The 19,988-nt window shown below is 43.9% G+C and overlaps 6 protein-coding genes across 6 annotated transcripts; 2 read left to right on the plus strand and 4 right to left on the minus strand.

Moving 5' to 3' along the window:
• Window positions 1-2,560: 2,560 nt before the first annotated feature.
• On the plus strand, window positions 2,561-5,055 carry BHQ10_003078 (uncharacterized protein; the record flags this gene model as incomplete). Its single annotated transcript, XM_040875294.1, has 6 exons — window positions 2,561-2,806; window positions 2,859-3,255; window positions 3,312-3,717; window positions 4,123-4,407; window positions 4,478-4,687; window positions 4,752-5,055. 6 exons carry the CDS (start codon window positions 2,561-2,563, stop codon window positions 5,053-5,055), a joined length of 1,848 nt encoding a protein of 615 aa, XP_040731582.1.
• Window positions 5,056-5,184: 129 nt separating this feature from the next.
• On the minus strand, window positions 5,185-6,012 carry BHQ10_003079 (uncharacterized protein; the record flags this gene model as incomplete). Its single annotated transcript, XM_040875295.1, has 1 exon — window positions 5,185-6,012. The coding sequence occupies one exon, from the start codon at window positions 6,010-6,012 to the stop codon at window positions 5,185-5,187; it is 828 nt and encodes a 275-aa protein (XP_040731583.1).
• A 502-nt stretch (window positions 6,013-6,514) lies between these two features.
• BHQ10_003080 (uncharacterized protein) lies at window positions 6,515-8,363 on the minus strand (the record flags this gene model as incomplete). Its single annotated transcript, XM_040875297.1, has 2 exons — window positions 6,515-7,123; window positions 7,176-8,363. The coding sequence occupies 2 exons, from the start codon at window positions 8,361-8,363 to the stop codon at window positions 6,515-6,517; spliced, it is 1,797 nt and encodes a 598-aa protein (XP_040731584.1).
• Window positions 8,364-11,896: 3,533 nt separating this feature from the next.
• On the minus strand, window positions 11,897-12,142 carry BHQ10_003081 (uncharacterized protein; the record flags this gene model as incomplete). The annotated part of the gene is made up of 1 exon (XM_040875298.1): window positions 11,897-12,142. One exon carries the CDS (start codon window positions 12,140-12,142, stop codon window positions 11,897-11,899), a length of 246 nt encoding a protein of 81 aa, XP_040731585.1.
• A 4,130-nt stretch (window positions 12,143-16,272) lies between these two features.
• Window positions 16,273-16,791, minus strand: BHQ10_003082 (uncharacterized protein; the record flags this gene model as incomplete). The annotated part of the gene is made up of 1 exon (XM_040875299.1): window positions 16,273-16,791. One exon carries the CDS (start codon window positions 16,789-16,791, stop codon window positions 16,273-16,275), a length of 519 nt encoding a protein of 172 aa, XP_040731586.1.
• A 1,840-nt stretch (window positions 16,792-18,631) lies between these two features.
• BHQ10_003083 (uncharacterized protein) lies at window positions 18,632-19,132 on the plus strand (the record flags this gene model as incomplete). The annotated part of the gene is made up of 2 exons (XM_040875300.1): window positions 18,632-18,634; window positions 18,707-19,132. 2 exons carry the CDS (start codon window positions 18,632-18,634, stop codon window positions 19,130-19,132), a joined length of 429 nt encoding a protein of 142 aa, XP_040731587.1.
• Between the last annotated feature and the right edge of the window lie 856 nt (window positions 19,133-19,988).

The following is a 19,988-nucleotide window of genomic DNA, read 5'->3' on the forward strand; positions in this document are numbered from 1 at the left end:
TTGGTATTTATTACATAGTGTTACCAAATACCGTATTACAATACGCACATGACACACGGTACAATTACTGACATATACGAGGAGATCACCGTAATCTCATCAAGGCTTGGTATTTTGAAACATAGACAAACGAGAGGCCTTTAGCGTGAGGAGGGGGGGGGCTGATACTTTGAATGAGGAGAATTGAGAGCCCATTTGGGTACTTGACTAGATTTGATCTCATTTCCGCCAAGTTGTTAGTAAATATCTGCTCATCTGTTCAGGCGAGCAGTGGGCGGTAAGCAGCCCGCTACACTCAATTTTTTTTATATCCGTAAGTTCTCTGCGGCAAATTCACCTTCCTCTTCTATAACGAGACTAATTCAAAAGATGGTTGCCCCTGCAGTTCCAGTGAGCTATGTACTAGCACATCAAATCAATTGGGTCACCCCGAAAGACCTGACAAGCGACGTACCATTGCCAGAATGGTGTTATAAGCTTGATCAGGGTGGAGGTATCAGCATTAAGGATGCCTTCGTCATTCACTCCGTTGCAAAACTCCCACGAGAATGGGACAACCTGATTCAAAAGCCCTTCATCAAACATGTCCTCGCCAAGAAAGCATCGGCAGTGGCCGCAAATATCCCTTTCTACAGTGAAGGATCAGAGAATGAAAATGAGCTTCGAAGTTCTGTGAAGCAGTTAAGATGTGTCTGGCAGGAGGAAACAAGATCCGTTTTGATGAATGCTAGACCACAGTTCTTATTCAACTGCGCTGTCATGGAAAAACGCTGCTTGGTCGGAGAAGAGGCAGATTTGGTTAGGACTCTACTTGTACTTCTTCAGCGCCCTTGGTGCGTACTTGAGATTTGTTGTTGCGATACTGCCACACTTCATACGATGTTGGAGTTTGTACAGACGGCTGCAAAGCTCGATCATAAAAGCTATGCACTGAGCATGATTCTTTTGTCACATGAAAAGAAAACAAGAAATTTTCCATCTTATGAATCTCACCATCACTCGGAGCGTCGAGGCTGGAAGAAAGGAAACGAGACTCTACGACGGTATGCGTTCATCATTGAATCAAGCACAAAGACAGTATCATTGAATTTGCTCTGGTTACGGATACTGTCTATCTGTGGTTTGGAGCTGAACTGCTCTTATTCCGAGCTGTTGAAGTGCTTACACGATCGTGCGGAAGCTGAAATACCTAAATTGCTCTCAGTCTACAATCGTGTTTTGAGACAGTTGGTAGAGTTCTCCAGCTAGACTGTTATCAGAGATACATGACGATGAGTAGTCCGAGATCAGACACTTTTATGTGATACTCATTCGTGTTCAATCTTCTTCAATAGGCATCTTAAGCATGGGAGTGTAAATAGTTACGGTAGTTAACTTTCGATTTGCCCTAAGTTACTCCGTGCTTAACGATGTGTCAAAGCGAGGCCGCTAATGAACCAGCAAATGAGGGCTAATGTAAATCAAATCTATATGAATAAGTCCTCATTTAGAGACTTTTCTGGATTATATCCAGTTATCATTAAGTAATCAGCGGCAAACCAAGGACGTTGGACAAAAGGGTGGCAATTCATGATACTACACCGACTCGTGCATAGGAGCGAGACCGAATGATACCAAGGTCAGGCGGCATATGCTTTGTAGAAACCTCGTATGCATCTCAATTTGCCACGCGGGTCCAAAATCTGTATGCCCCCTGCTGTGAAGAACTATTTTCATCTCCAACATGGTTAGATTGCGGACATGCTCGTGTAGTTTAGTAATCCTATAGCATATAATACTTGTATTGTATTGAAGTAAATTACGTACTGTACAGGTACATGTATGGATACCGTCATAATCGTTGGTCAACGCCAGACATATTTTTCGGCTTCGCAGGCCAGCAAATTAAAGGTCTGCTTCTTTTCACTCATCCTTAAGTGATACTGTGCCTACAACACAGGCACCATTGAGGTTATGTGTTAATTGATTACAACCATGGGACAGAAAGACCAGTTGCCAACATTGCAACTATGCGTACTCTGTGAGTGAAACATCTCTGATATATCGATGAAGCTACATATTAATAGATCTCTTGCTCATTCCCAGCATTTTGCCGTTTCTCAGAGCCAGGTAATTGATACTCTGTCTCTCTCTCGATTAAATTTATCACTACCATGATGACCCTCTTCTGACTGACAATCAACGCTTTTCCGACATCAGTTGCCCTAACTCTGGCTTTGCCGTACCTGGTATGACTCAATCCTTTTTATTGGAACCAAAAAATTCGTCTTAATCTAAATTTTAACAGCCGCAAATGATCGAATCTTTCGGAATTCCTCGAAGTGAAATCACAGGATGGGTTGGAATAGCAACATCAGTAATCCCTGGTGGACAATGTCTGCTCGGGATACCCTGGGGTTTATTATCAGATCGCGTGGGCAGAAAACCAGTCATTTTGTCTTGTCTAGCATTCGGAATGATTTTTACTGTGATGACGGGACTGTCAAAGTCTTTAGTCACACTTATATTAGCTCGCGCAGGACTGGGTCTCTTTAGTGGGAATGTTGGCATTGCGCGAGCAATGGCGGCTGAGCTAGTTCCGAATAAGGAGAAACGGGCAGAAGGTTTCAATATCCTTTACATCAGTCTATCTATTGCTGGTATTCTTGGGCCAGCTCTAGGAGGGTCGTTGGCGGAACCTGGTCAGAAGTTCCCAACATCCATCGGGAAATCAGCTTTGCTGAAGAACTTTCCGTATCTGCTACCGAGTTTGGTTGTAGCCGGGCTTTACTTTGCTGGTATTACGGTGGGATTCATGATGATGGAGGTAAAAATCTTCCTCGGTGTGAATTTATCCGTCAGTTTTGACCCCATATCAGGAGACTTTAGAAAGGAAACGTTATCGCTACGATTACGGATTGGCAATAAGCCGACGTCTCAAACACTGCGTTGCAGGATTCAGAACAAAAGACTTCGCATATGAACCTGTCGAGTATCAACATGATGATGATCGCCAATCAGCCAATGATGAAGAGAATGATATAGAGCTTCCCCCCTATTCCGAACAGCAGCAATCAGAGCAACAGTCCTCATGTCAAGCAGAGCATAACCGCAATAAGATCAGCCAACTTTACCAAAAGTTCTCAAAACAGTCCAGATATATCCTTCTTACACACGTGCTGGTTGCGCTGCATAACATGGCTTTTGATGCGCTGTTTCCTCTTCTCATGCACTTGCCGGCGACAAGAACAGCAGATGGTGGTGGGTTTGGCATGGGTATGTAATGTTCAGACGTCTTTGATATATCCACAATGGCTAATTGTACAAAATAGGATCACGCACAATCGGGCTATTGTACCTTTTCACGGGGATTGCCGGAATCCTTTTCCAATTCGGAATATTCTCTCGCGCTACAAGGAGGTACGGTGTCGTGCGATGTATCAAAGTCGTCTCCATCATGGCTCCAATCCTATACATCATAACCCCACTGACAACCTATCTTCCCCCATCCATGTATATTGTAGTCGCTCCGCTACTCATGTTCACCAAGCTGGTATGCACAATATTCACTTTCCCGTGTTGGAATACTCTATTGAACAACTCGGCGAAAGAACCTGCAACGTTGGGTGCCCTCAACGGAGTTGCTACAAGTTTGACCGGGATTGGACGAGCTCTTGGACCACTTATTATTGGAAGTACTGCTTTTGGACCGACTGTGAAGACAGCTATGTTGCAATGGTGGGTCCTAGCTGGGTTTGGTGTAGTAGGTGCTATTCCAGCTTTTTTGGATGGAATCACTGGAGAGATATAACGTAGAATAATGTCATTAAAGAATTCGTATGCCAAACAAATTTAGACGCATGGCGAAACTAGAAGTCGGGCCGAAACAAAATGACCACTAGCAAATTGGTCTGTCAGCCTCGAAACAAGTACAAAACGGCGTGTCACTGGCAGACAGACGTTGCCGCTGTAAGATAAAAATTCACCGTAATTCTGTCTGCAATATCGTTCCTCCAACGCCATAAGTATATAAGTAGTCTAAATTCCGCAATTTTAAATTTATTTGTCCTTCCAATGTTGTCTTTTTCTCGTCTGTACAGCTTGGCTGCACAACCTGAATTCATGCTCATTACTATCTCACAGTTCTCAATACATCCCTCCAAGTACAAAGACTTACAATATGGGTAGCACATCGCCATATCAATTTCCAAAGCAGTTTCTCAAAACCAAACAAACACAGTCCGACAAAACACCACTCGTGCTCGTTGCATGCGGCAGCTTCTCTCCCCCGACACTGCTTCATTTGCGCATGTTCGTTATGGCAGCTGACTATGTTCGACTACACACCGACTATGAGTTGATGGCAGCTTACATGTCACCTGTTGGCGATACGTACAAGAAGGCGGGCCTGGTGGCTGCAAATCATAGGTAATAATATCCTACCTTGCATGGTATTAATTAGTGTTTCTGGGCTGGTATAAGCTTATGTTGGTTACAGGTATAACATGTGCCAAATTGCTACCAAATCATCTTCGTGGATGGATGTGGATCACTGGGAGTCTATGCAGCCCGAATATGTGCCCACACTAAAAGTCCTGGAGCACTTCGACGACGAGATAAACGGAGCTCTAGGTGGCGTTAGAGATGTCAATGGTGTAATGAAGCCGGTGAAGATCTCTCTTTTAGCTGGGACAGACCTTATGCAAACGTAATATTCATCTCTTTTAAGCCTTCTTAGCATAGTTTATATGAACAGCACTGACAACGTATAGTATGTCCCAACCCGGTCTATGGAGCGGTCTGCCCGACCTATTCGAATCATTCGGCGTATTTGTCGTTGGTCGTGCCGGAACCGATTCTGAAGTAGCACTAGCTGGTCTCAAGGATTACAAAAATGGTATTTGGTTTGTGCCGCAGGTACTAAATGACGAGAACTCGAGCACCAAAATACGGTTTCTGTTAATGAATGACATGAGCGTGGACTATTTGACGCCGCGCGGCGTGATTGAGTATATTAGGGGGAATGGACTGTACGTCAAGGATCAAGTTGGAATCGCACATCAAGATGGAAGATAGGATATGATGTGTTATGGCATGTATTCGCTATGAGCTACAACATTCTGCTAGCCAAATGTAAGCATATAGTCTACTCTAATCCCGAATGACGCAAGTTATTGCTTCTCCTTCCCTTTCCTCACACCCTGCTTATGTGCTATAAACCTCCCTATATGCTCTAATCGTATAAAACTCCTCCGGCGCCCACGGCGCCCCTTCAATTGTAAACTCGAACCCCTTTCGCTTTAGCAGCTCCTCGATCTCTGGACGAATACCGGACTTCTCCATCGTCTCCAGTACAATATTTTGTATCAGGTCCCAATGCCTATCGTCCAGCCCCTTGAGCACATCAAGTTCTGCACCTTCAACGTCGACTTTGAGTAGATCAATGACTCTCCATTCTTTGCTTCTGTTGTTCAAGTAGTGTCCTAATCGTTGTAACTTGACATCGATCTCGTACGACCCCCCAAACCAGTGATCTGCCATTTCCTGTCCACTCGTTTTCACAGCTTCTCGATGCAATAAAGCTTTCTCCTCCGGCTTTAGGGTCGAGTTACTTGGTAACGTGGGATAGTATGTCAATTTCTCCTCGCTCTCCTTAGTCGACAACCCCACTGGGAAGACCTCCACACCATTTTCAACATCATCATGCGGATGACTGCCGTTTTCCACGAACTGTATATCATTTAGCTCAAGGTTTCGACATAAAAGCCCAAACAACTGCGGCGCAGGCTCAAAGGCTAGTATCTTTGAGTTCGGGTATTTCTGTTTCATGTACAGCGTGAATAAGCCGATATTTGCGCCAGCGTCGATTATAAATGGGTCCGAAGATTCTAATCGCGAAGCAGGGAGGAGGTTGGGGATATCGTAGCAGTGGTCTTCGAAGATCTCTTTGTAGATGAATTCTGCTTCTTTGGGGTTGGGCGCGTAGCAGGATAGGGTGTTGGAAAGGGCGACTAGTTCTTCGTTTTCGGTCATGGTTGCGATGCTGGAATGAATGAATGTCTAAGTTATTTCGTTGTCTAGAATAGTTTCAGAGATACTGGTGCATTGTTTACCTTTCAAAGACTAAGGTACATACCCCGGGCTTATATATTACCCCCAGTCCTACCAGCTACTGCATAGAGAATCCTACATTATGACCTCAGCTGTGGTGACGGAGGCTACAGTTTGCGACTTTACTTCTCTAGTTTTGTCCAGTTGAGGGGCATGCCAAGGGAAAGTCCACAGAAGAAAATCTCCGAAAGTAACCTTGGTGCCTGTGTAAGCGCCGTTGATCGTTAGTACAGTACTAAGATCGCATGCGTTGCCTCAATTAGAAACTAGTCCAGGGTATTCTGGGGCTGTGGGGGAAAGATTAGTTTATCAGATTAGATACCAAATATCCTTCAAGCTTAGATTCAATACTACGTACTCATAGGAAAAATAGGTATAATGATGATATAACGAAGTAATAGCAAAGGTATCATGGTTAAAAGTTTCAACTTAAACCCATATTCACGTCGTCACCCAAGCCCAGCTCTCTCTCCGCTCTCTCCGTACCACCAGTGGCCCTCGCMCCCCATCGATCCAGCCGATTCTGAGCATCCTCAATTTCGCGATCACGAATACTCTTCTGACTATCTGCGTCGCCATCTTCAGTTCCTGTGCGACGGAGACTACTGGTTACGCTCCGCTGCCCGGGGCTACTGCTGTATTGGTTGCCAGGTTTAACTCCATAATCACTTGTGCGGGAACGATGTAGACTCACGGGTCGGGAATTCCTCGCCGTGCTGGATGCGGAAGGTGTATCTTGTGAAGGGGCGACGTTGTCCGCTTCCTGGTTGGTGAATGAGAATGTGGATGCAGAGGGCGATGGAGGTGTGTTTCTGCTGAGATCTTTGGAATTATTGAACCATCGACGCTTTCGCATGCTTCCTTGGGGATCTGCCGAAGCAGTTGATTTGATACTGGCAGAGTCATCCTGGACTTTAGTTGTTTTTTCGGGAACAACTCCATTTTCGTCAACTTCGACTAGCTCGGCATCCCTATACCACTTTCGGCGCCGAGTGTACCGTCCCCAGCTATCTCCTCGTCGACCGTCTTGCCACTGTAAAAGATTAGAGATATATCACTAGATGAAAGAATATCGGCTGACTTACTTTGCTGTCATAATAAATCCAACCACCACCGTCGCTAGTATTATCGCCACCCTCGATACGCCATTGACTCCCTTCAACCCAACGCCAGATTGCATTACCACCATTAGCATCAGGAAGCTCAAAGCTATCTTTCGATGGTACATCATTCAGATGCTCATCAGTCCAAGCTCCACGTTCATGCGGAAATAAGGAATACGTCCATCCAATACCCAGCCACCGTCGCTGGTTCTCATACACGATGAAAGTAAATCGCACACCTCCCTCGGCTTTGCTAGAAGTTGCGATTGCCGTGGCATGATTCTTGGACTGCGCAATCTTTGACTTGTCGACAGCTGTATTTGCTGTCTTATCCGTCGAAAAATTGAGACCCGTGAGGAAGACGCAGATACGTCGGACGGTCAGTGACCGCCACAACAGAACTCTAAAGACGCGAGCAGGACTGGAATGGTACGTAAGAATGATTGTGCCAACACTTAAAACAACGCGGCGAGTAGTGATGATATAGAAAGGAGGAAGGGTAAGAAGTATCCATATCGGCGTGATACAGATAATCCGAATCAAAAGTGACGTCAAGGCCGGCCGCGTAGTCGCCGATGTTGCACTGCTTTGCGTGGAAAGGAAATCGGTCATTTCTCGCAACGGGCCGAGCATAATGTTGCATCGAGTCGTGAACTCTCTCATGGTCTCAACAATCTCGTCTAGACTCTTCTGATGTCGTGTAGAAAGCGATTCAGACGTTTGTTTCCGATGTCCATGTTTCTCGCCGGTCACTCCGGTCGACGAGAGTGGCGAATACCGTCTCGAATACATTCCCAAAATCAATGAAATCACCACCAGTATCGGTCCAGCATATAAAATTATGGCATCGGAGTATAAAACGATGGCCCAGAAACCAGCTACGAGCAAGAAGCTTGCCCACGGATCTCCGCTAGACCATGTCAACAAGCCGGCGAGTTTGTTCAACGGCAAAAGGAACGGGTGAGAATGCGCCAAAGCGCGTGTGATAGGCGGAGGTGTAGCGACTAAAAGAGGGGACTTGCGATGGACGATGACGCTCGAGCGTTGCCGCGAGGTGAGTGATGATCCAGCTATGGTTGTGGGTGAGAATGCGGCCACCGTCGGTGCATGGGCGTCTCGGGGATTGCTCGACTGCGCGCCATTGTCTGATATATTAGACGGCGGCGACATGGGATCAGCCCAGGGTATTTCTATTGGGATAAGCACTAAGCGACATGTCTGCGAATAAGAAATCCAGCTTACCAAACGCTGCCATGCACAAGAGCTGTGTATTCCATGAACTCCCTCCCAAGGGTCATTGCGAGCGTCGCATTCACGGTAAGCTGTTGGAAAGTATCGATGAATGAGAAGTTCCGTGTAAAGTTGATGAGTGAGTGAATAAAGAAGAGAGTGAAATGAACGCTACCAGCAGAATGAGATGAAGAAAGTTGGAAGTAGATTATCGGCTGCGGGGAGCCGAGAAAGCCAGGCTGAGAAGTTGGCTCCGAAGCATGTGACCGCCTTCCTTGTCGGACGCCCTGCGATTTTCCTTTTTAACCTTTGATTATATCAATACTCGGAAACAAACTTCATCCTGTCATCTACACCAGAATAATCAACATCTCACCAATCTAACATCATGTTCCAATTCAATAGTTTAAAGCAACAATTCGGCACTCGGAGCTCTCCACATGACGCAACTCCAGCCCAGCTTCAGCCTCCACGGACGAACTGTTCAACCTCGGGATGCCTAATCCGCGATGGACTTAGCGGGCAATTAGTGAGTTTGCAATTGATTAGTGCTCCATGAACTAAATTTGCACTCAATTAGTCTACTAATCTATTATTTTGCCATCATCCCTCATCACGGAGGCCGTGAGTCTCGTATCGTCCCTCATATTTTGAAATAGCTTGGCTGAAGAGTAGAACTTTTGTTACTGACAGAACGGCCATGCAACATTCGGGTGAGCTCGTAGAGCATGTTGCCGAAATCTGCTTGCGAGTAGACGTTTCAGATATCCTACGTGAGTGCCAAAAGTGTCGACAGATGGATGGATCATGGGATATAAACACGAGGCACGCTTTTGTGAGTTATGTTCATTGACGCGACCTTTCATACTTTCACTGGCCGTAGGAAGAAGTCTCTGGTCCACCCAGTCATAGAGGAAGAAGGTGGAGGAAGATAATTGGAAGAATTCCTCTTCAAGTATTACGTACCTACATGTAGCTTGTACGTAGTGTTTTATGTGTTACGCAAAGGGCTCTTTATGATGGGATAATTTAGATATAACAGACAGAGGGTAGTTACCGCTTACTTGAAATCTTGTTTCGATGCCTTTTGCCATCATATTGTCCCGATCTCCAGTCCCGTCGTCCCATATCGCTGAATGACAAATGGCTACAATGTTATTCTTCCGACGGCCTCTTCTGGGAGCCTTAGTGCAGCCTAGGAATTTGTTGGTTTGTTGTATGGTAAACTTGATGAGCTAGAATCTGTACGTGAATGAAAAGAATACATATTTCTATATCAAGTCCAAAAACATATACCTATGATACCGGAACTTACGTGAACGAGACAATCCCATCACCCTCGTGCTTTCGTGAACATAATCAATTCGAGCTCGAGAAGCCGAATCAGCATATCGAGCCGGAAGATATTCTCTCAGACCGCCCACGGCTTTTCGGTATTAGTACCAAGTGGAACTCTCTACCTACTAACATCAAGAGTGTGGCATTGAGGGTTCGTAGTTTTATGACCTTCCTCTTGATCGAAAATTTCCGGATCCGGAAGGTGTATATGTCTCGATAGGACCTCATGGGCCGATTTCAACGGGTTTTTTGTTGCCATGAAGGCTAGTAGAGGATTGGACACCAGACACGTAGGCTATGTTCTTACTCACTAGATTGAGGCAAGCTGACATGTGATAGACGGCAATTTTGATGCTCGAGACTTTATGCTCGATGCTCTAGGGGAGCGTTGGGCTGGCGAATCATGTCAGGACAACCACCTGTCACATGTATACTTCTCCAGCGAGTCTCAAGATAGTGATCGTTGGGCTTAAAATCGATGCGGAACCCAGGGAGAGCATACAGTCGTATACAACCATAGCACCCAGGCCGTTATAGCGTATCCTAGCACGCATTTTGGATCCACTAAGAGTAGCCCGGCCAATGCTGGCCATGAGAACGAGTATGATACCAGTTTCTGGGTGGCTGACCTTACTTCCTCATACAACAACGACGCCCCAATACGGCGGGAAGTAAGACTTCTACCAGATCGCCGACAAGTCTTATTCAAGATTAACTCATATCAGCTCTGTTTGGCAGTTAATATAGAATGGTATAGCTTTCAATATTGTGCTCTAATACAACGACGAGACCTTCTAAAGTTTGTATTAGAGCTTCGATTGAATAGAAAGCAGATTGATGTGTTTATCGAATATCCCTCAGCGTTATACTTCTAAAGCCAAGAGGCTATGAGACATACAACGATCCTCAACTTCCTTCCGGGACATCAGATACGTCAAACCCTCAACGCCACTGTCTTTACAGTCGACATCCCGGTTGGTAACATAACAATGGCAAAAAGATTTCTTCCTCGATGGGAGAAGAGGTTAAATGATACTGGACCACCACTGAATAGATTTGGGAGATTGGACTTTGTCATCCCACGAGTTGGGCATCCATGTAGCATCAATTGCTTCAAGAGTTTATGACCTTCTATGAGTAATATTAGTCGATTCTACATATTTTTATTGGAGAAATCCCTACCTGGGATTAGAAAGACCATGTTGTAGCGAAAGGGCGACCACCAGCTATACCTCTCCGACAACTGGGTCTTCAAATGCCTAGGAATTAGACAGGGGTTTGAGCTATGCATAACAAGCACTAGTTTGCTGTATGACTAAAATCATTACAAGTACCTTGTATATCAATGGTGTAAATTATAAAATTTATAATCTCATGGCGAAGCGGCATGCAGACGAACCTGAGATCCGAGATTCTACTCAACAGCACGAGGGGTGCTAGACGTCTCGCAATCTCTGTTAGGGTTTTCCCGCCCCAGCCCTAACAATTCGAAAGTAAACACATCGAGCCCGAAAGTGGACTTTGTTCTGTTTTAATGCATTGATATACCGACAGTGTATACATGTCTACCTTACTCTTAGTCCTTCAAGACGTAGAGTTAAGCCTATGTGCCCCATTTACAAGATATATCTATTCCTGTGCAGGCAATAGATCTACAAATCTACTTTAAGTCCAACGCATCATGTTAATGGTCAAAGGAGACTTCGAACAAGCCAACCCTTGTCCAATTGCTTGATGCACGGTGACCTATATTACATGAGTTAAAGTCCTGTAATTTCATTGAGGAGGAAATTGAAATGAATCTGTCATTTCCTTGGAATCAAAGGTACACTGAACAATATAAGCATTCATCACAACATAGTGCATGTAGAAGTTGAAAAGAATAAAATTTGTCGCTGCATTCATAAATTCATAACAAATGTCAGATCCGGTCAGACCGAAACGCAACCCGATTTGTGAGGCCAAAAATACAGAGCACACGAGTTCCTCTCTCAAATCATCAACATCAGCGACAACCGTGGCCGCATAATCGGAAGATCGGAACCTAGATCAAACGCATCAAGATCAATCAGTCATAGCTCAGTACATCATAGACATTGAATCACTCACTGCTCTGGTTCTCCCTATCACCATTTTCAGAGCGTTGGAGTCAGAAGAACTGCCGCACAAGCTGCCTGGCAGGTTCCGTAAGCGGTGTTACAGGCGATGATAGAAGCAGGCGCGGTAGCACCTAGGGTTGCGCCCCATGTAAAACCTGCTGCGCTATAGCAGGCCATGACAACAGCCGCACATCCGGTCTGGCAGACACCGTAAGCCGCAGGACCGGCGGTCACGGACGTGGTCAGTAGCAATGCAGCGAGCGCTGCTGATAGAAGCTTCATATTGATAAGTCTGGAGCTAGATTTGTAATGGATGATGGATAGTTGGTGTAAGAAATATGGGATAATGGGTGAATGAGGATACGTACGTCGACCCCGCACTGAGTCGGCACGTCGACGGAGCGGATTATCATTATTTTTACTGTCTAAGTGATCATCCTGTACATAAATTCGAGTTATATAGGGGTCAGATTGCGTATGGGGTCCAGATCTCAATCTGACCACATATATCAGGGTTACACGGGTGCTGGTTTGTAACTCGGCTTGTAATTTGCTCCCTGATAGCCACCAACCTCATCCACACCCCAGATCCCTACGATTTTACTGTGTAGTCGTTATAATCAGAATATTCGTGCTTATAAGAAAACATATCACATCCACCCGCTTGATAGTGTCGCTGGTCGAAGATTATGATTATGAAACAAAGATAGAGATTAATCTGTTACTCATCTGTGGTCTTGAGGACAAGTTTGCCCTTCAGGAGAGCAGAGACAAGTATTTCTTAAATGACCTATTGGATTACTGATGTGAGTCACTCTACTGGTTCTTATTCCATGATGACCCGATATTTACTTACGCACCATTTATCGAAGCTGAGCACTAGTCTATGATAAACCCTTGAGCCTGGTACAATATAAACTACCATTGATTCGCCCGATTATGACCTATGAGGCAACCACGTATTGGCCTACCATGGAGCCAGTCTTCCAACGGGCATCTGTACAGTCATTCACTATCTAGGTAAAAATATAAACCCAATACCTATAAAGCTAATCTATAATTCAACTTACCTAAGAATTGAAGTAGCTCAGATCTTTATGGCGACGATGGAATGTGACGGCTACACTTAAAAAGATATGCACTGACATCCTCTCAAGTAATTGTATTAGACCAAAAAGACGCGAAATAATCTAGTAGCAAATAACCAAGTGAAAGTCAGATAATTGATATAGATAATTGAATCGTATTAGGATGCCTATCGAGCCTAAAGGACTCGAAAGTGGGAGAGAATAGAAAGCTGTGCCTAGCATAGCCATGAAGGAAAATCATGTGGAGAGAGCCGCGGGAACTGTCCAAGTAGGGACGAAGGAGTGTAAGGCTGGCATTCGGAAAGCTAGAAGAAATGACAAAAGAGTGTCTGTATGGATATTTGTCGACTGATGATAGCCCCGTGATGTCGACGTGTCACTTGGCATCTCGACTTGTGGAGTGATCGTATGTCATACCAAGAACCTCCTCGGGCTTATTCTCTATTTTCAGAGTCCACTCCATCACAGCATTTGTTCGTACGCCTGTCTCTGACTTAAATGTGATTGTACCCTTGTCGAAATGAACTGTAATGTCAAGAACATCATTCCAGATGATATCATCGAATCCGTCTTTGAAAAATACTGTAGAGATTCTGCCTTTGTCGAGACACAATTTAATAGGATCCCTGACTTTTGGCTGACCTGAGTCCGGAGTGTATGTTACTGTGACCTCTCCTAGTGGTCCGAATAATCGCAAGTCTGCCAGCTCTTTGTTCGGGTCGTTGAAGAGGGCAATTTTGAATGTGTATCTGCGGGGTTTTTTTTCTTCTACAACCAACCAACCATTAACGTCGACTTGAGCTTCTTCAATCTTAGAAGATGATTGTTTGGATTGGTTGCTGGACAGTGGCTTGGGKGGTTCGTTCGGCTTGGTCATATTGAAGAAGGCGTGGCTCGTTTCCACGACTTGTTCGATCGATCGATAGGAGCTCAAGAGATGATATTGTTGATATGATTCAATATTAATACTATCAAAGCAATGATTTAAAATATTTGAGAAAGATTGACTGATGCATTGCAACTGAGCCAATTTATGCTCCATCCATGTATCCTCATGAATCACAACTGACTGTCGTTTCATATACGTATATTGTCATTTTCTCTGACTCAATTACATATTTGAGTCAAAGATAATAGTCATCGAGGGGTCACTTTCGTGTTTGATGGGATGAAGAGCGATATTTCTATCTGATAAAATAGATGTATTAAGGAGATCACAACATCTACTCGGGCTGTATTTTAGAGGTCATGACTTAGAGGATAAGACCTTTAGGATGTAGAAACGGCGCAGTTGAGCTTTTTATGCTTCATTTTCTTGAGTCAAACGAGCGCTGTAACTCAAATTGACTTACTGAGACCTTGATTCAGAGGACATGTCAGTCGGGCGTATAGAGATAATATGCTCCACAGAGATGGGATGAGTGGGTATCAGGAATTGGCAGGCTGCGGATTAGATCAATAAACAAACAGCGTCCCCAAAATTAGACGTTGTGAGTAATCTATGATCCCAAACTTATAATTTGCTATAGAACGCTAGTTACTCCATTAATTCCTGGACGAAGTATCTAGGTTGGCTCCTAGAAGGGACATGTCGGCAGATTCAATCACGTTGTAACCTAGTACGTAGATAGCGTATACATTGACATATTATGTCAAGCCCCTTTGAAATCTCAGATGGTTTATAATGTAATAATAATGAGATTATCTATATTATTCCATAACGAAAGGAAAGAAATCACACTACAAGTCTAATAAATAAATAAATAAAGGAAAAAGCAAAGGAACTGCCTATCATGTCTCAGCTAGGATTGCGTCGGAGCAAGGTATTCTCCACGACCGTGGTACTTCTTTCCCCAGATTGTTCTAGTTCCGTTTTCGTAGGTATTGCGACTCAGTAGAGAGACCTTTCTCATCTCTTCAATCACCATCGGTCCATTCGACGTCATACGATAGTAACTGACTGTCCACTCGTCGAACCTCAGGCCAATAATAAGGAACTCTCTCCACGAAAAACCTTCCAAAGTATCTTCGAAAAAAGCACCAAACCTATACCGGTCGTTTGTGAATTTCACTGGAAGAGGCTCTCTTCTTGTGATCTGTGTTGACTCTGTATAATAAGTGACCCAGACGTTTGGTGGTGGCGAAACCCATTGTACAGCGATATCTGTCCCGTGCTCGTAGAGGCTAATGTCGACTCTGTACCCAAATATCTCATCATGGAAAACAAGTTCAAACTCCATATCAACGTCTTGAGCACGTGGAGCAGTATCAGAATGAAACTGCTGCACTAGGATTTCTGCAGCAGACAGGCGGGGGAGTATGAAAGGCATGGTAAGATAAATCGGTTTTTATAGACAAGTATATAACCCAAAAGAAGATACTCACGCAATTCTACTTTCTCGCAAAGAAGGTTTGGTCGTACATCTGAGAATAGAACAAGAACATTTCCGAAACACACATTGCACAACTACAGTTGATCTTTTTATCCTTCATTTGAATGAGTCAAGATAGTGATTGTCAAACAGCATGACCTTGATCCAGACTCATTTTATCTCCTGAGAACAAGTCATCAGGATGTATATAGTCATTAATGTGCAAAGGAGTTGACTATGTTCAGATGAGGAATAGGATTGATGGACTTTTAGATGACTGGGTTAGGCTACATGAAAAAAGAGCTGTTAGTGAATCCTGGATTGTTACTAGCCATCTTGGAGAATTGCAAACACGAATCCCCTAGAATGACAAATTCAGAATAGTAACATAGTCATTTTTACAATACTAAGTCCGACGTCTAAGTAGTTTGGTCTATTTCCAGAACTCCGTTGGCTATATACATGTAATAGCCTGGTGGGAGGGAAGCATCAACGAATGTCTATCTATGACCGTTGACACCATTGACACCGTTTAGACCTCTAGACTCATCAGATGTACTGAGCTCGAAGACAGTAGTTCATGTGTTGAGGGCATGAGCTGGGTTCAATTGCTCGATAGTAGGTAGACCCATCATTGCCAGTAGCGTCGAGATAGGGATTTCGCTTAGTGCTAGCAAATGGGAACTAATGTGTCGAAGTTCAGACGTCCCAAGCATACATTTCATCCTATAAGTAGACAAAGAAAATCATAGTCATCTCAATATCATAGCTTCCTATCAATGCTATAATGATCATTGACTTTTCAGCAAACTGATTTGAATACACAATGCAATCTAGTACCTAGGTAAATAATGTGTAGACAGACATCCTCTCTCGAAATGAATAGTAGATTAGCTTCAGGGAAGAGTTTAGTGAAGGATGAATCAATGAGGGACCTAAGTAACTAGTCAAATTAAGACTCCAGCGAGTGTCCATCCTTTATCGCGAGCGATTTCCCACAACCGATGTAATCCTTTCCCCAAATTTGCTGAGCACCTGAAGTAAACGTTTTATGACTCAAGAGAGTTACCACCCGCGTTTCTTCAACAAAAAGCTCATGAGAGTCAAATTCATACTTGACCGTGTCTCCCTCGAATTCCATGACAATAAGAAGACACTCACTCCATCCCCGGTCATCAAGATCGCCATCGAAAACGGCAAGATATTTGTCATTGTCAATCTCCAATTTCACGTTGAATTCAGTTTGGATCAACCTATCTGCGTAATGTTTAACCCGGATTTGTGGCGCTGGCTCGACCCATCTTAACTGGTCGTCTGTATCACAATCATAGAGTCCAATCATGACTGTGTACTCATGTCCAGTGTCCTCAAAGTGAACCTCGAACTTCATGTAGATGTCACCAAAACGATCAGGTGCATTATCATGAAAGCGTTGCTCAAATTGCTCACCGAGGGTGAGAATTTGAGGCATATTGATTTAGATCTTGCTTGTATATACTTCTTCCTTAAAGGTATATAGAAGATTGAAAATTTTATATGTTGGCAAAGATACTCATTAATATAGTTCGAAGAAGAAGAAAAATAACAAGAGAACGTAGATCTCTCCATTTAAGTAATTCTATTCATGCTTCATTTTATGACTCAGGAGTGGACATAGTCATGCAATATGACTTGAAGGATTATCATCTCAACTGTAGAAACGAGTCATCCAGGCGCATAAAGGCATTATGTGCCAAAAGATATGAACACATGGGCACCTAACACCTTCACATGAGATGACCTTTAGATGGGATGGATAAACATGGATGAGGAACTCTAGAGATACTTTCCGGGTTCGAATTGTCAAAGCAACTCATGATCATGTCAACTTCTGTGAGTGATGTGGAATGCAATAGTCGTATCAAGCTGTTGTGTAATGGTGGATTAAGCTATATAAGTCTATAAGTTAATAGACAAAAGTATGAAGATTCTATCATAGCCTGTAGACTACAGTAGAATCTAATTAAGTAAATTAGGACTAATAAAAGCAAGGGGAAAAAATCAGCGGGATCAATCTAGAGAAGAAGGGAACAAGAATGTAGAAAAGAATATCAGGAAGGAGTAGGTCAAAAGAAAAGGAGGGAATGTGATAAAGAAAAAGATCGCAGGGGACAACCATCATGGATTGATATACGAATAGCTGACTAAATGTGGGATAAGACTGGCAAACAACCTAAGCTGTCGGTTTAAAGAGCTCACTGTCGTTGAGACACTCGAATCTTTTTCCACAAATATTGGTCGGTTGGGCCTTAACTTTAAGGCTCAGTTGTCGCGCCATCGCTTTTGTTGCCATAATCTCGCTTGAGATAGCAGCTTTGATGTACTTTATTGTATTTGCGGCAAATTTCAATCCCAACAAAGATGCACTGCTGAAACACGACATCGCTTATGTTGTGTTCGAAATAGACCACTTGCTTGGAGTTCACATCACGGAATTGCAATGTAACTCCGTTTCTGATATAGTCTTTCTCATCGGTGTAATATTCGAGTCGGAAAGGTTCTTTTCTGTAAGTATTGTCATATCTTGAGTCAGTAGAGATGTTAGGTGATTCAAAAAAGTCAGTAAGTGTGTAACTCATCAGTGTTGAAAGAGAATAAAGACCTTTCGTTGAGCCATGACTCTAACCAAAAGGACAGAACGAGTACCTCTTTGACTAAATCTATAACCAGAACCTAGTGATGCCACCGATAACAGGGACACACTGCAGATGACATGATACAGTGCAAATGACACGATGAGGTCCATTTCAATTCTAGTCAAGTCTTTGCCTGTCGTTCATTTTGGTAAAAGTGTTTCGAGATTGGTGATACATCGAACAGCAATATCTTATTTGGGGTCCATGAAAGCTCCACGCACATAATACATTGTAATTCATCCCCAACGTATTCTATGTTATATGTAAACAGATAATTAATCCCAACTCCGTCTGGCACCGGCCTGTCGGGGCTCCATTTCCTCGTCACCATCGCGAATACGGTTGTAAAACCTGTACATTCATCTCTAGGGAGTGCACTTGTTAAGCATTTGAAGAAATTACATTCATCGAAACGCCATCCACGAATGTTGTATGTAGTTAGAGGTCAAAATAAAGTAGATATAGATTGACCAATCATCATCAAGTAAAAGCCTCTATCACGTGATATGGAAATCGAGCTAGCCGTATTGAGACGGTATTTTTTTTCTCCGACGATCTCTTCCGAAGACTCGCCGCAAAGTCATCCACCGCATCACGTTGTCATTATACCTACCCAGGGCCATCCTATCAATCATCATGGTACGTCGATGCAATTAGTTCCTATAAATTTACTTTCACGAGACTTGATTTACTAAACCGTACTATCTACAGGCTCACCGCATCATTACAACCCTCGTCGTAACCGGCACCCGAGTCTTCGGCCGCGCCTTCGCAGAAGCCTACAAACAAGCCTCTGCCAGCTCTAAATATGCCTCCGAGATGAAAAAAGGAAATGTCACGGGCGCCAGCACATATGCCTCCAGTGGACTTACGCTTGACGAAGCATGCAAAATCCTGAACGTCAAACCTCCCCAAGCCGCGGCTGCTGGTGAGGCACAACTCGAGACCGTCATGGAACGATTCAAGAAGTTATTCGATATAAATGACCCGGAAAAGGGCGGAAGTTTCTATTTGCAGAGTAAAATTCTGCGTGCAAGAGAACGAATTGAGATGGAGTTGCGCGAGACGGAGCGCAAGGCGACGATGGATAAGGAGTTGAAGGAGGGTTGGAAGCCAAAGGTCTACAAGGATCGGTGATCGACTCCAACAATTCACCTACTGCGCCTTTTCGTTCTTGAGTCGACTGTTGCCAGCCAAAAATCGTGTTCGAAACGATTACTTCTGACGATACCGACATTTTATTTACCATCTCCCTTCTTCGTTCGCCCATACCGGCATCATAGAACTTGTACTATACTTGTGACGAAAGACGTCCGTTTCGTTGTTTATTGGGTTGCGGCATAGCATGGCGTTTTCATTCTTTTCATTTGTTGGATGGTTCGATCCTATAACTGGCCAGTATTCCGCCGTATTAGTTCAGGAGTTTATTCTTGATGATATCAGTGATATATGTCGAATATCTGGCCAGTCATATCGATGGAATTCTTGTACTTATGTGATTATATAATAATGGCTACGGATCTACTGTCACAGTCAACTTCGTTTTTTGAACTGCACTCCGCGCGAGTCATTTTTAATTATCCAGGCATTACCGAGATGTGTTACATTGGTCTGAGTGACCTCAAGACTCCTCTCGATAGACACAGTGCGCCGTTCTATCTGCAACCAATTATATTTACCAGGATTATTCAGATATGCATCTGCCCACGCTGTGTATGTCATATTAATTGATAATCCGTCTTCCTAAGTCCGCTTACTGAGTCATCTCTGACTGATACATTACTGCTTGAATTATGCTTCCTCGGGAGGTGAGATATCTAGCCCTCCAGTTGACAGACGTCTATAACGTCCCTTCAGCCCCAGTATAGGATGGCAAGTGACGCGGTCCACCATTATCGGTGCCTCCTAGTCCTCGAATTGGTCAAAATATTTGATCGTCTACGCCTTTGTCACGTTTTATCCAAAAGTCTCGCTTATCCCATGTGCGAGGAAG

Source organism: Talaromyces amestolkiae, assembly GCF_001896365.1.
Source record: "Talaromyces amestolkiae strain CIB chromosome Unknown scaffold4.1, whole genome shotgun sequence".
Taxonomy (NCBI): domain Eukaryota; kingdom Fungi; phylum Ascomycota; class Eurotiomycetes; order Eurotiales; family Trichocomaceae; genus Talaromyces; species Talaromyces amestolkiae.